The sequence below is a fragment of the Hemitrygon akajei genome, chromosome 11 (genome assembly GCF_048418815.1).
Source record: "Hemitrygon akajei chromosome 11, sHemAka1.3, whole genome shotgun sequence".
Lineage (NCBI taxonomy): Eukaryota > Metazoa > Chordata > Chondrichthyes > Myliobatiformes > Dasyatidae > Hemitrygon > Hemitrygon akajei.
Genome location: NC_133134.1, coordinates 21,934,311 through 21,948,557, shown reverse-complemented (window position 1 = coordinate 21,948,557; position 14,247 = coordinate 21,934,311). Strand labels below are relative to the sequence as shown.

General features: G+C 41.6%; 1 protein-coding gene across 1 annotated transcript in view; it reads right to left on the bottom strand.

The window, feature by feature from the left end:
- ppl (periplakin) overlaps positions 1-14,247 on the bottom strand; it is an 81,999-nt gene that overhangs the window by 23,805 nt on the left and 43,947 nt on the right. Inside the window, exons 10-13 of the mRNA XM_073060365.1 lie at positions 8,508-8,630; positions 5,151-5,297; positions 2,514-2,668; positions 407-504 (exon numbers count right to left, since the gene is read on the bottom strand). Coding sequence (XP_072916466.1) covers positions 407-504; positions 2,514-2,668; positions 5,151-5,297; positions 8,508-8,630 — 523 coding nt within the window. The remainder of the gene's footprint in view (positions 1-406; positions 505-2,513; positions 2,669-5,150; positions 5,298-8,507; positions 8,631-14,247) is intronic.

The window sequence follows — 14,247 nt, the reverse complement described above, 5'->3', positions numbered from 1 at the left end:
TCTAACTGATTTAAAATCTATTGCGGTGTGTGAACAACTGGTTTTAAAAAGGATATTTTTTCCACATTTAGGCAGGAGAAAGCACATTACATGCAACATAGCTAACTTACAACGACTTCATGCCTATGTTAGTACAAAGAGACTATTTAAGAGAAAAACAAATTGTTTAAATAGCCAACACAAAATGCTGGAAGAACTCAGCAGGCCAGGCAACACCTATGGATACAGTCGATACTTTGGGCCGAGACACTTTGGCAGGACACTGCCTGGCCTGCTGAGTTCCTCCAGCATTTTATGTCTTGCTTGGATTTCCAGCATCTGCAGATTTTCTCTTGTTTGCTTAAGTAACCAGAACTCTTTGTAAGTTGCTTCTATTTATCCATAAATCACTATCATAAAAACAGACCTGGTGTATTGACATGTTTCAGCTCATTCAAACGTTTCTGGACAGCATTCTTGGCCGTACTACTCTTCAGCTTGACTCCGTTGTACTGATCAGTGATGCTGGTTGGAGAAGAGGGAACAATGAGAAGTGTCTGATTCACAAAGTCACCGGGGAAGGGGATTTACGTCTAAACCAATGAAAACACTATGAGAGAGAAGCTCGCCTCTGGTCGCTCACCCTAAACCACTGGTTGAGATTTGCTGGTGCTAGTGCTCGGGAAACCGAAGAATGGAGCTGAATAACACAGAGCCAATTTAAAACCAGTAACCAAAGATTAATGTCCATTCCTCCATTCCTATCCATAAACTTTGATCAGTATCCTGGGATTTCTCATCTCCAAGCCATCCTGAACTGAAGAGGAATTCATTAAGAGAGATCTCGTCTTCAAGAGGTGGTGCCTCAAGGCAGCAGCATCCACTATTAAGCACCCTCACCATCTGGGACGTGCCTTCTTCCCATTACTAGGTGGTACAGGAGGCTGAAGAGCTACACTCAATGATTCAGAAACAGCTTCTTCCTATCTGCTCTGGATGGTCCCAGAACTCAACAATGCTTCCTCATTATTGCTTTTTCTTGCATTATTTATTTCTTTTGTAGCTGACAATGATTTTATGTCTTTGCAACGTACTGCTGCTGCAAAACAACAAATTTCACATCATATAAGACAGCGATAATAAATCAGATTCTAGTGGGTCTGCGCTCTCAAAGAAGGAAAACCATTTTGGGAACATTTTAATCTTAATTTTCAGTTGGCTGTCAGATAGAGCAAGTGTACGCCACAGCAGTTACACAGGGCATTGCCAAAAGAAAGCAGCATCATTTATTGAAGACCCCCACCATCCAGGCCATGCCCTCTACTCACTACTACCTTCAGGCAGGAACTACAGGAGACTTAGGTCCTACACAACCAGGTTCAGGGACAGTTATTACCCTATAGCCATCATACTCCTGAACCAGCGTGGATAACTTCACTCACCCCAACTCTAAACTGATTCTATGACCTATTATTTTTACTTGCACAATTTATCTTCTTTTGCACATTAGCTGTTTGTCTGACTTAGTTTGCGAATATTTCTTTCACAAAATTCTATTTTTTCCCCCGATAAATATCTATAAGAAAATGAACTTCCAGGTTGTATATATGGTAGCGTCTACATACTTTGATAATAAATTTACTTTGAACTTTGAAATGTCCAAGCTAATGACTCACTCTGGTCGCTACCCTGAGGCTGACTTCAGAATCAAATGTTCGTCAATACCAGTTAATCATCGCCACAGAGGCATGGTGCTGTTCTGCCCTCCAGGACAGCCTCACAGAAATATTGCGACGAAACAGGTAATTAACTCACTTGTTTTGCTGTTGGCCTGATTATAATGGAAGTCCGTAACAAATGTTTTCTTTTAAAGAAGAGTATCTGGCAATTCAGAGCATCCGTGCCAATTGTGCCTCTCACAGAGATGTTAATGGTCACACACTGTACACGAGCCACTGGGTGCTAAAGTGGGAAATTTTGGACTCATTTCCAAATAATTTTAATGTGAAAATGGCCAAAAATTGGTCCTCAAGTACTGATCAATCCCTTTTTAAATAAGTAGCTGATTTTGTTTTGAAGCAAATGATACATTCACTGATCCATTCAATAAACATGACATTTTTCACCATCTTTTCTGCAGATCAACTTGACCACCTTTGCTGGGTAATACCGCGATCACGGAAATTCAAGTACACTGCCCAGAAATGCTATCAAGTTCCTCTTTCAAAACCTTCTGGATTTTTAAAAATATATTCATGGAGCATATAAGAAGCATCTCCAATTGCTCTTGAAATCACGAGGCAGCTAAGAGTCTACCCGATTGTTGGCTGGAGTCATATTTACAGTAGATCAGAGAGGGCAAGAATGACAGATTTTAGAATAGCAGATGGGTCTTTACAACTAATGGTCTTATTTTTATTCCATATTTAATTACACGAATTTAAATTCGCCAGTTGCCATGGTTGGGTTTCAGTTTGAATCTCTGCGTCAGTGGCTTAACAATTATACTCAAGTAGGATGGTTTACAGACTTACTCATCTCCGACTGCTACTGCCTCAGGGTCAGTTGGGGGGATTATGAAGCAAACAGCAGGAGCCTTCTGCTTCTGACCAGCCGGATTAGACACTTCCCAGTGTGTCCCGTTGATGTTCTTGAGCAGTGTATACCTCTCTCCACGTTGAATGTGTGTCTGCCGGAGGAAAGTGCAAGAAAGATTTGCTCACATCAGTTTAAAGTAGCAATGGAGATACATGGGACTACAGAAGCTGCAGTCTGGAGCAAAGACAATTATTGGAAGAACTCAGCAGGTAGAGGGGTAATCAACATTTTGGGTGCTAACGCAGGGTCTCAAACCAAAATATTGACCACCATTCTTCCTCTACAGATGCTGCTACACCTACCAAGTGTCTCCAGCAGTTTACTTAACACAGCACTGGGATCACTTTCTTCTCTTTGTCTCTCCATATTACATCGACTTTACTTTTCATTCTACTGATCAAACAATGTTTCTGAAGATCATTGTCTCACAAAAAAAAACGACCATAAAAGTTGATTTTGATTGAGAAGATATAAAAGAATACAGAGCTAAGACAAGTACTGATCAGGCGGGAGAGACTGAATAACCCAGTTATTTCAAGGTTCCTGAAACCCTCCCCTCAAGAGTAAAGTTGCATTCGATCCCTCCTGGTGACTGGAGCAGGTGGCATTTGTATCTTGCAGGGTCAGGTATCTGGGCCAAGCTCACCACACTTTACTGTATGGTCTTGGAGAATCAATACCTAGTTTTTTGTTTCATTTACATCTTCTGGCAAACTCTCCAACTGCTTCTTCCCATCAAATCCATTTCATGATTTAAGTGGGGCAGATTTGACAGCAGTGAAAGATTAGTTTCAGTAACAATCCCAAGACGTTTGCTCTTGTAATATTAGGAGGTAGGCACACCTGACAGTGATAGCAAAGTATTATTCCACAGTCAGCATCGTAGCCTAACAAACAAACAATCTGGTTTTCAAATTTCTGCCTGCTAGAGATTTTTGACACTCCCAGTTAGATAGTACTTTGTGATTATAGCTTTGGACAGTGGAGTACACCCAGGGGAGCAGGTGGAAATAGTTTTGTCTGAACACATTTCCCTGGAGAGGATTACATAACCAAGTTATTGAGAACAGTCAGAGGTCATTTTCAAGAGGGAAACGTGAGAATACTGCAATAGAATCAGCAATTTTCAATCAATTGTTGTGAAACAGAGAAATGGCAAAAATCAATTCTGGGCTGAAACCCTTATTTATGAGGGCTTCTTGAATCTTGATCTCATTATCACTTCACATCAGTTCTTTAGTGTGGCAGAGAGCGAATTTGCCGTTTTACAGACAGAATGGATTTCTATCAAGGAAAAGAACAATCTGATGCAATCACTTTTCTACTTTAATTCCGGACTAGCTTCAAGCTGAATCTAAATGACCGATGCATTTAAATTTATAAAATGTTTGGCTGAGTGGATGAGAATAATTTCCCTTTTCAATGCGGGGGGGGGGTGAGGGTTAAAAACTCAAGGTGTCGATTCAAAGAAGTTAGAGTCACACAACACAGACACAGGCTCTTCGGTCCCCAGTGTCCCTACTGCCCCTTGTACCTGTTTACACTAATCTATATGTATATTTACTTTTTGAGATATAGTGCGGAATAGGCCCACCAACCAGCAATCATCCGAATTATTCCTAGTCCAATTACAGAACAATTTGCAATGACCAATACCAGACGGTACATTTTTGGACAGTGGGAGAAAACCGGAGCACCTGGAGGAAACCATAGAGAACATACAAACTCCTTACAGGCAGCAGTGGGAATTGAACCCAGGTTGCAGGTACCGCAAAGCGTTGTGCTAACCACTATGCTACCATGCCGCCCCTTTATCTGCACTAAGCCCGTAATTTTCCACGTGTTGGTAGTTTTGGAGGAGGTTTGGGGGGGAAAGGAGTTATAGAACTGTGTTCATTTTTAACCGTGAAGGGGCAGGGGATCTAGAACTTGCTATGTGAAAGATTATGGGAAGCAGCGACTCAGACCACACTTATTGAGACCTACCATTCACCTGACTTACTGTAACTATAAACAATCTCCCAAGAGCCGGAAAATGGGATTCGGCTGTGGAGTGGGGAGTGAGTGGGTATCTTGTTTGGCTGGTGTGGATAAAATAGACAAATTAACTGCACCTTTGTAATTTCATGAAAAGTATATATTTAATTAACTAATTGTCATTTTGATGCTAATTTCACTTTAAAATGAAAGTACACCATTGGGGAAAAAGATGCATTACATCATGTTGTCTATGCAAATCAAATTGATTTCCCTCGCATTTAAGAAAAACGCAGTACGAGCCATAATTAGTAGACGTGTAGCTCAGGGTATACTGAATTGTCTGTTGTTCAAATTATAACATTGTGTAGTTTAATCTGGATTTTGCACCTTAAATAACTGATTTATTTCTCCAAAAAAGAACCAAACCTAGCTGAAAAATTAATGTTCTCAGTAGGATGGAAACATAATTTGTGCTGGAATGTAATTTCTAAACTATAAAGGAAAGCTCCTTCAGCAATCAATTGGCATTGTGAGATTTTAACTTCTACTAAGTTAAGTCAGAGAGGACGTAAATCGAGTCGAAGTATCCCTACCTCTTCTGCATCAAAGTCGCAGAGAGCCTCCACTGGGACAGGCTTGGAAGGGCTAGCACGGCGATACTTGAGAGGCAGCACCTGGTAGCTGCGATTCTTCAGGGATTTCACTGCATCATCGTACTTGTCCAATGCTCGGTCCTGATCCTGAGCAGGCAAAGCACAAAGCAACGTTAAATGTAGTGTGACATCGCAGAGGATGGAAAGAAGGCTCTCCGGCCTACCAAGTCCACTTATACTAATCCCACGTCAACTCTCCCAGATTCCACCCGTCACCCACGCTTCAGAGACAATTTACAGTAGCAGTTATAACTTACCAACCCACAACCTATGGGATATACTAGAGCAGAGGTGTCGAACTCAATTGCACATGGGGCCAAAACTCAAAGCACACTTTAGGTCGCGGGCCGAACAGGATAAACATTTATTGAACACACTAAAACTAAACATTTTTTGAACATAAATATGAATAAAAAACAGACAGGAATATTATTCCAGAAAAAATAAACTAAAACTTTAAATAACTTAAATATTTTGCTCTCCATAAAAATATCTCCTGTCAGTATTATACAAGTTAGAAATATGAGCATGCTGCAAAAAAACCCTGAAAATATAAATAAAATTTGTGCTTTTCAGCAAAAGTTAAAACAACAACAAATCAAAACACTCAGTTTTCTTTGCTCTTATGCCGTTTTGTCAGAGTTGGATGCTTGGCATCTTTTCTTGGCAATAAGTTCATTTAGGTTTGGTGTAAGGTTCTGTGTTGTGGAGATTCTCAGGATGGACTGCAGGTGTTCATCAGTGAGACGACTCCTGTGTGATGTTTTGTTAATCTTCATCACTGAGAAAAGCTTCTCACACAGATATGTGCTAACAAACATGCACAAATTGGAGTCCACTCCTCGGATGAAGATAGCCAGCTGTGCAGTGTCCATCATATCAGCACTTTCATCCACAGCAAGGGAGTATGCAATAAAGTCTTTGCGTCTTTCAATCAACTGTGTTCTTAAATCAGTGGCTATCTCACAAACGCGATCAGCAACCGTATTTCTACTCAGGCTTACATTAGCCAACATCTGCTTTTTGTCTGGACACACGACGTCACACACCTTCATCATGCAGCTCTTCAGAAACTCTCCCTCGGTAAATGGCCGGGCTGATTTGGCTATCTCCTCTGCCACAATAAAACTTGCTTTCACAGCAGCTTCACTTTGTGATTTTGCTCTGGTAAAAAACGTCTGCTGAGATGTCAGATTCTTCTTTAACTCTTCTACTTTCTGTAGCTTCTGCTCTGCGTTCAGGTTCTTCAGCTTATCCTGATGTTTTGTCTCGTAGTGCCGTCTGAGATTAAATTCCTTAATTACAGCCACATTAGCTCCACAAATAAGACAACACGGGTTTACCGGCAATGTCAGTAAACATATACTCAGCAACCCATCGGTTTTGAAAGACTCTTTTTTCAGAATCAACTTTTCTCTTCGCCATTGTTAGGGGTTAGCTTTGACTTCAGAATAGCGTTGTATACAGCAACAGACGCTTGACGCGGGAATGTTCCCGGGTAGCCTATCGGCAGCTGTTGCGCTGCATTATGGGATCTGAAGTTTGTGTGTTATCAGCGCTTCATATCGCCGGGCCATTAATAATTAAAATAATAGATCTATCTAAAATGATCTCGCGGGCCGGATATAATTGTACGCTGGGCCGGATATGGCCCGCGGGCCTTGTGTTTGACACATATGTACTAGAGTATTCAGAGGTAGCTCGTGAGAAAGAAGGTGGAAATACCCCACAGCTGAAGTCAGGATTGAACCTAGATCTCCAGCTGCAGCTCTGCTTGGGAGGCCACTATGTTTCCCCCTGCTGCAGATTTTAACTAGAACATTGATTAGACAAGACCGCACAAATAAAACACTGGATCTTGCTGGAGCCCTCGTGTTCACCTGGATTAGATGTAAAAGGCCCATCCAACAAGCTGTTGGCACCCTGGAGGGGAGCTGCTGGACCTAAAGGCCCCAAATGAGGGATTACAATATGTCCCTAGCAGTCTTTGGTGGAGGGCAAAGAAAAGTTTGGAGTTCTGTGCCATATCAGAGCCCAGAAATAATTCTTAAGAGATTTTAAATGCTTTTAAATTAATACACATTCAATTAATTAATTCATTCATCCCTGAAGAAGATGGCAGTATTTGTCATTGAAATGTCGGCTATGATTGACACCTGGACCCGGCTGGAAGTCAGAGAAGAGTTTATTCATAATACATTATTTTAAAAAACTGCAATTCTATACATTGAAAAATGAATTAAAAATTAAAGAACTTAGAAATGGAAACATTAAAGTAAACTTATTTAAAAACTTCCTTCCTGCTTGAATTATCAAGGCTTAAAAGACTTGATAAATATTAGGATGCAGGATCTTATGGGGGGTATAAATAAGGTAAATGCAAGCAGGCTTTTTCCACTGAGGTTGGGTGGGATTACAACCAGAGGTCATGGGTTAAGAGTGAAAGGTGAGAAGTTTAAGGGAAACGTGAGGGGAAACGTCTTCACTCAGAGCTGTGAGCGTGTGGAATGAGCTGCCAGCACAGTGGTCCATGCGAGCTCGATGTTTAGGAGAAGTTTGGATAGGTACATGGATAGTAAGGATAAGGGCTCTGGTTCCAGTGCAGGTTGATGGGAGGGGTGCCATGTAAAAAATCAGCCGTTGTTTTACTGAAAGGCAGAGGAGGAGGGGTTGAATGGCTTTGACCTGCTTCTACATCTTATGTTTGTATGTAAAAGGAAACAGAAAGCCAGGCTCCACTCCTTTTCGTGAAATGAGGACCATGTCGACACTTCCGGCCGTTGCTCTGAATCAGTTTCCAGAAGTCGCTCTGCATTCCCTCAGAAGGTGGGGCTGACTGAATGCTGTCCCTGTCAGAAACTCCGCACACAACACGTTAGGTTCAGCCGTGTTCCTGGCATTTCTCAAAGAGAAAATAGTGTTTAACATATCTCTTTTGATATTAGCTGAGTTTGCATCTCTCAAAGTGTGAATGATTAAAAAGTAGCACACACAAAATGCTGGGAGGAGCTCAGCAGGTCAGGCAGCAACCACGGAAAGGAATAAAAAGTGAATGTTTCAGGCTGAGGCCCTTCATCAGGACTGGAAAGAAAGGGGGGAAAAGCCACAAGTTAGAAGATGAAACCAGGTGAGGGAGAAGGTAGGTGGGGAGGGAAGCGAGAAGCTGGGAGCTGATAGGTGGAAAACGTAAAGGGTGGAAGGAGAAGGCATCTGATAGGAGAGGGGGAGGGACCATGAGAGAAAGACAGGGAGGAGGGATTCAAAATCTGCTTCTGCATCACCAACACTTCTACTTACTTGGAGGTCTTGGAGCAAAGTTTGAAGCTGGAATTCATCTTTGAAATCTGGATTGTACTTCAAGTCCAGGTCACTGTCGATTTTTTTCAGAAGCTCCTGCATATCCTTCGAGTCTTTGTAAAACTAAAGTATTTAAAAAAGAACATTAAAAGTGATTGCACATTTGTACAGACAGCGGGCTGCTTTGTTGGCTTAACATTTAGAAAGATTGAAATCAATTCTGAATATATTCCAGGTAAAAGAACAAGAAAAGGCAGGTTTTTAATCTGCAGGCAAAGAAAAGAGCTTATTGTTCATAGGTCATCCTAAAATCATCTTCATCACATACTAACTGAACATAACAGAGCTGTAATATACAGTAACCAACCTACCTCTGGAACTGGATGTTAAGTCAATGCATAGAAAATACAGAAAGAGGCAATGGGAAGGCAATAAGTGATCACAGACCTCTGACTCTCAAAGGCAAGCAGCCATTTCAGTCTCTGGTTGCGTAATTAATAATTTTGCGCTTATTTTAGACACAAAACATGAGGTGAAGGCCTTAAGAAGAAAGTTCTGAAAGTAGAAAGTTGTGCTACATTTTAAGGAGAGTCTAGAAATTATTTTAACTGTCGACATTTCAGATTTTTTCAAAGAAAGGATGGCAGCACGAATACGAAGGCTGCAATTCGCAGAGAAGTAGAAGCTTGAAGCAGGCTGGAAGGGAGAAAATTATCAAACTGGAATAGCAAAGAAAGAAAGAACACACACACACAGCGCTGGAGGATTGCAGCAGGCCAGGCTGCATCTATGGAAAAGAGTACAGTCGACTTTTCGTGCCTGGTCTGCTGCATTCCTTCAGCATTGTGTGTGTGTGTGTGTTGTGCGGACTTCCAGCGTCTGCTGGATTTCTCTCGTTTTTGATTGGATAGCAAAGAAGGAATTGGATGGGAGGGTGTGAAGAAATGACAGAATATACCACTGGATCAGAGGAGAGGAGGAGTTGATCCTTCAAGGACTTTGGCGGGAGGATTGTGTGAAGGTGACGCGTGATGGACAACAAGCCATGTGCAAAAGACAACAAACTGTTCAAATACAAAGTGAGGAAGAAACCACAATAATAATTATCAATAAATATCAAGAAAATGTGATAAAGAGTCCTTGAAAGTGAGTCCATAGACTGTGGGAACACTTCAGTGATGGGGCGAGTGACGTTATCCCCTCTGGTTCAAGAGCCTGATAATTGTGGGGTAATAACTGTTCCTGATCCTCGTGATATGGGTCCTGAGGCTCCTGTCCTTTTTGCTGATGGCAGCAGCGAGAAGAGAGCATGACCTGGATGACGGATGCTGCTTTCCTGCACCAGTGCTCCATGTAGATGTACTCAATAGTGGGGAATGCTTTCCCCATGGTGGACTAGGCTGTATCCACTACTTTTTGTAGGCTTTCTCACTCAAGGGCATTGGCTTTTCCATGCCAGGTTGTCAAAAATTTAGATGAGATGCCAAATCTTCGCAAACTAAGGAAGTACTACTGTTCTTTCTTTGTAATGGCTTTGTAATGGATTGCTTTGTTTAAAATGTCACTTTAATATGTGATAAATGGGAGAAAACAACAACTGTGTATTATAGACATATTTTAGATGAACCTTATTTGCTCCCCCCTTCACCACTCCTTTCTGGACTTGCTGGCACTCTACTTCCCTGCTCTGATCCCATCAACATTGGTACTCTTCCTCCCAGTTCAGTCCACACTGGTACTGAGGTTAATCGGGCAGGTGGAAGAACCTGAGTTTATGGATTTGTGAAAAGCATATTAGTCTGCTTGTGTTTTCTTTTCATGCAAGAAAGTTATATACCAATGTGATTTATACACCAGTGTCTTTATCAAATTAAAATAGACTTCGGCAGAATTCAATATTTGCTTTGGAAGACATGAATTTCTGACATCTGTTTTCATGTTTCTACACATTTTACTGAACATTTCTCAGAATAACATGTTTGCTATTAATGGAATAAATAGTGTTTGTATGTTCAACTGATTTTGGTTTTGATGATTGATTTAATTATGAGATACAAGTCCATTTGGCTCACTTGCTGGCTCTTAGCAGAGAAATCGCACTACTCTCAGTTCCCCATAGCCCTGATCCTTACTCTCTTTCACATGGCCGTCAGTTCATATTGATTCATTTACCACTCAGTAACACTACGGGTAATTTACAGAAGCCATTTAACCTACCAGCACATCTTAAGCTTGTCGGGAAAAAGCTACTCTGCATTTTAAGCTCAAGAAAGGTGTTTTCCAAAAAAATGAGAACCTCCCTTTTGTGTGGGGTGTGGTAAACGGGTGACCTATGTGCACCGAATGACTGGCACAATGCATTTCATGACAGGGTTTGACAGCTCATTGTTTCCTCAAGTGCTGGGTTCAAGGTGCAGTGATACGCAAACTTCTCCACACTGCACAGTTTGCCAGTGAGTAACACTTGGTGTGTTTAATTTGCTGGAGTGCCGTCAACTTCCAAAGTATAATGCTGTGTTTATTGGATGTATTGCTAAAGCTTTATCAGCTTTTGGAGCATTGTGAGCAGTTTTGGGCCTCTTACCTAAGAAAAGATGTGTTGGCTTTGGAGAGGGTCCAAGGAGGTTCATGAGAATGGTCTTAGAAATGAAAGGAGTAACATATGAGGAGTGTTTGATGCTTTGGGCTTGTAGTCACTGGAGTTTAGAAGAATGGGGGCAGGGGAAATCTCATTGAAACCTATCAAATATTGAAAGGCCTAGTTAGAATGGATGTGGAAACTATGTTTCAAGTTCAGAGTCAAGGTTCAGAGGGCACAGCCTCAGAAAAAAAAGATGTCCCTTAAGAATAGAGATGAGGAAGAATTTATTTTTAGCTAGAGGGTAGTGAACCTGTACGTAATTGATTGCCACAGATGACAGTGGAGGCCAAGTCATTGGGCATATTTAAAGTGGAGGTTGATTAGGGTCTCGATTAGTAAGGACATCTAAAAGTTAGAGGGAGAAGGCAAGAGAACGTGGTTGAAAGGGATAATGAATCAGCCATGATGGAAAAGCAGAGCAGATTGATGGGGCTAATAGCCCAATGCTTCTCCTACGTCTTGGCATATAGTCAGACTCTAACTCACCGCTCCATCAGTCAGCTGAAAATGGGTGGCACAGTGGTGCATCTAGTAGAACTGCTGCCTCACTGGTGTAGTGATGTGGGTTCAATCCTAACCTCTGTTCAAACTTGTACATTTTCCCTATGGTGATGAGGGATTCCCCAGATGCTCCAGTTTCCTCCCACATCCTAAATAACCGATATTTGGAGATACTACATGGTAACAGGTCCTTAGGGCCCAGTGAGCCTGCAAACAATGAACCTACTAACTCTTACGTCTTCGGAATATGGGAAGAAACAGAACACCCAAAGGAAGCCTAAGCGGTCGTGGGGAGAACCTATAAACCCCTTACAGAGGCAGAATTGAACCCATGTTGCTGGCACTATAACAGAGTCACTCATACCACTACACAACAGTGCTTCCAAAGATGTGTAGGAGGAAGGACAATACTCCCGTGGGAGAGCCTGTTTGTTCGAGATGGATTTCAAGTGACATTTGGATGGTGGTGTGTGTTACAGACAGGTTCAAGATGTGCTCCAACTTATGTGCACGTTTGACTGCCCTTCGTGTTTTTTTTAATAACTCATTGGTTAAGTTAACACACATAAGTATACTTTCTTTATAATTGTATGCAGCGTATGAGCTATTATTTCTTGCCTAAGGGCGATTGCGGGGGAGGGGGGCAGTAAATCATACGGCATTCACGCAAACCGGGGTTTGGGTGGGCGAGACATCCTCACTTCACGGGTTTGACATGACCAAAGTCGTACACACCCTAGATGGAGAAAGGGAGGTGTTCCTCGCTGCCGAGTCCGGTGGCTGTTAGCGAGGGGCCAACGAGCCGCATTCCCAGAGACACAGGGTCCTCAGGTTTCATGTAAATAAGTTCTCGATGGTTAGCATAGTCACGGTGGGCTGAGCAACTTGCTGCTATGTTGAACAACTCTACCTCACTGATGGTGATGTGCATCCCTCCCCACATCACCATCATCTCTTTGGCTATTTTGTCAACCACGTTCCCTAAAAGTACCCGAGAAACCCGCCAGTGGTCCCTGGGATGTGGGCAGAAAGTGGAATGCCATGATCACAGGGAAAACTTGCAATCAACACCAACCCCTACCCCCCAACCTAACAGGAAGCATGCAATGTCAGATAGAGTCCAGGTCCCCAGGGAGTGACCGCTCTGTGGCCATGTCGTAGGCCTCAATGTCAGGTGCAGGCATCCTTCTTCAGGCACAGCCCTCCCCATCATTGGATGCATTTACAGGGATGAATGCCATAACAAGGTAGCATCCATTATCAAAGAACGTACCCCACCCCCCACCATCCAGTCCAGGCCATCTTCTCGCTACTACCATAGGGCAGGAGGTACCTTAGGTCCAACAACAGCAAGTTCAGGAACAGTCATTACCCTACAACCATTTGACTCGTCAACCACTTACAAAAAACTTTTTACAACTCATTTATTCTCAGTATTATTATTTTATTTGCACACTTTGTCTCTATTTTTGTACATTGGCTGTTTATCAGACTTAACGTGCTTATGTATACGGTAGTTTATTTTTTGTAAATTCTATTGCGTTTTTTCCTGGAAAAAGATAAATCTCAAGGCAGTATATTGTAACATGTAATTCAACAATAAATTTATTTCTTAAAATTTTTTTGAGGGTGCTGTAATCTGTGTTAACATTGACGCACAAGCTGTGTCCTTTATCTTAGCAGATTCCAATATACTTTGCTCTACAATGGACTTTTATGTTTTGTTCCAATTGTGTTCTTTCTTGTAAAACTTGTGTATATTTTATAGTTCACATGTTTTTTCTTGTAAATATTGTGTATCTAACACTATGTACCTGTGACAAGGCTGCAAGTATTTTAAAATTGCATTTATCCTTACATTTACTTGTGACAATAAACTCAGTTTTGACATATTTGAGGCCAAAAAAATCCTTTACAATCAAATTGGTTTTTTTTAAATCAACAAAAAAATTGTTCCAGCAGGTTGCACTTCAACAGGGAGATTCAGAAATCAGCTGTGGTTTTAACAGCCTGAGTGACATTCCCCAGATTGGTGGACAGCCTCTATAACAAGCAATAACTGTGATTTATTTATAGTTTTAACAAGAGACTTATGACTACATCCCTGTTTGCTTTGAACATTCTGACGACAAGTAAGTGACTTAGCAAGATTAGACCCGGCCTTCTATGAAGTGAAAAATAAAACTAGGCCCCTCAAGCCTAAGCAGTCATTTAATTAGATCATTTCTTCAATATTCATCCTTAATTCCATAACTACACACAGCAAATCCTATCTGTCAGATTTTTAGGCTGAGGAAACACTGTCATTTTTCATGGAATTAAATCACAGACATATTTGCTAAAAGTAAGGCTCACTGCAGAGTAAAACTACCATGCATGATTACTGCCTGTGGTCAGAGGTGAATTCTGCTTTTCCTCCAAGAGTGTCTTGTTGCAAGTTCACCAGCAAACTTTTGTACGAATAAAAGTAACCAGCCAGCCGGCAACCATCAAAAGCTGAGAGCTTTAAACACAGTTTCTTGTGGTTCTCATGGCTATCCAAACAGGAAGCTTGATGGCTAGGTGGGAAAGATTTCTATTTCTGAAGAAAGCAACTAT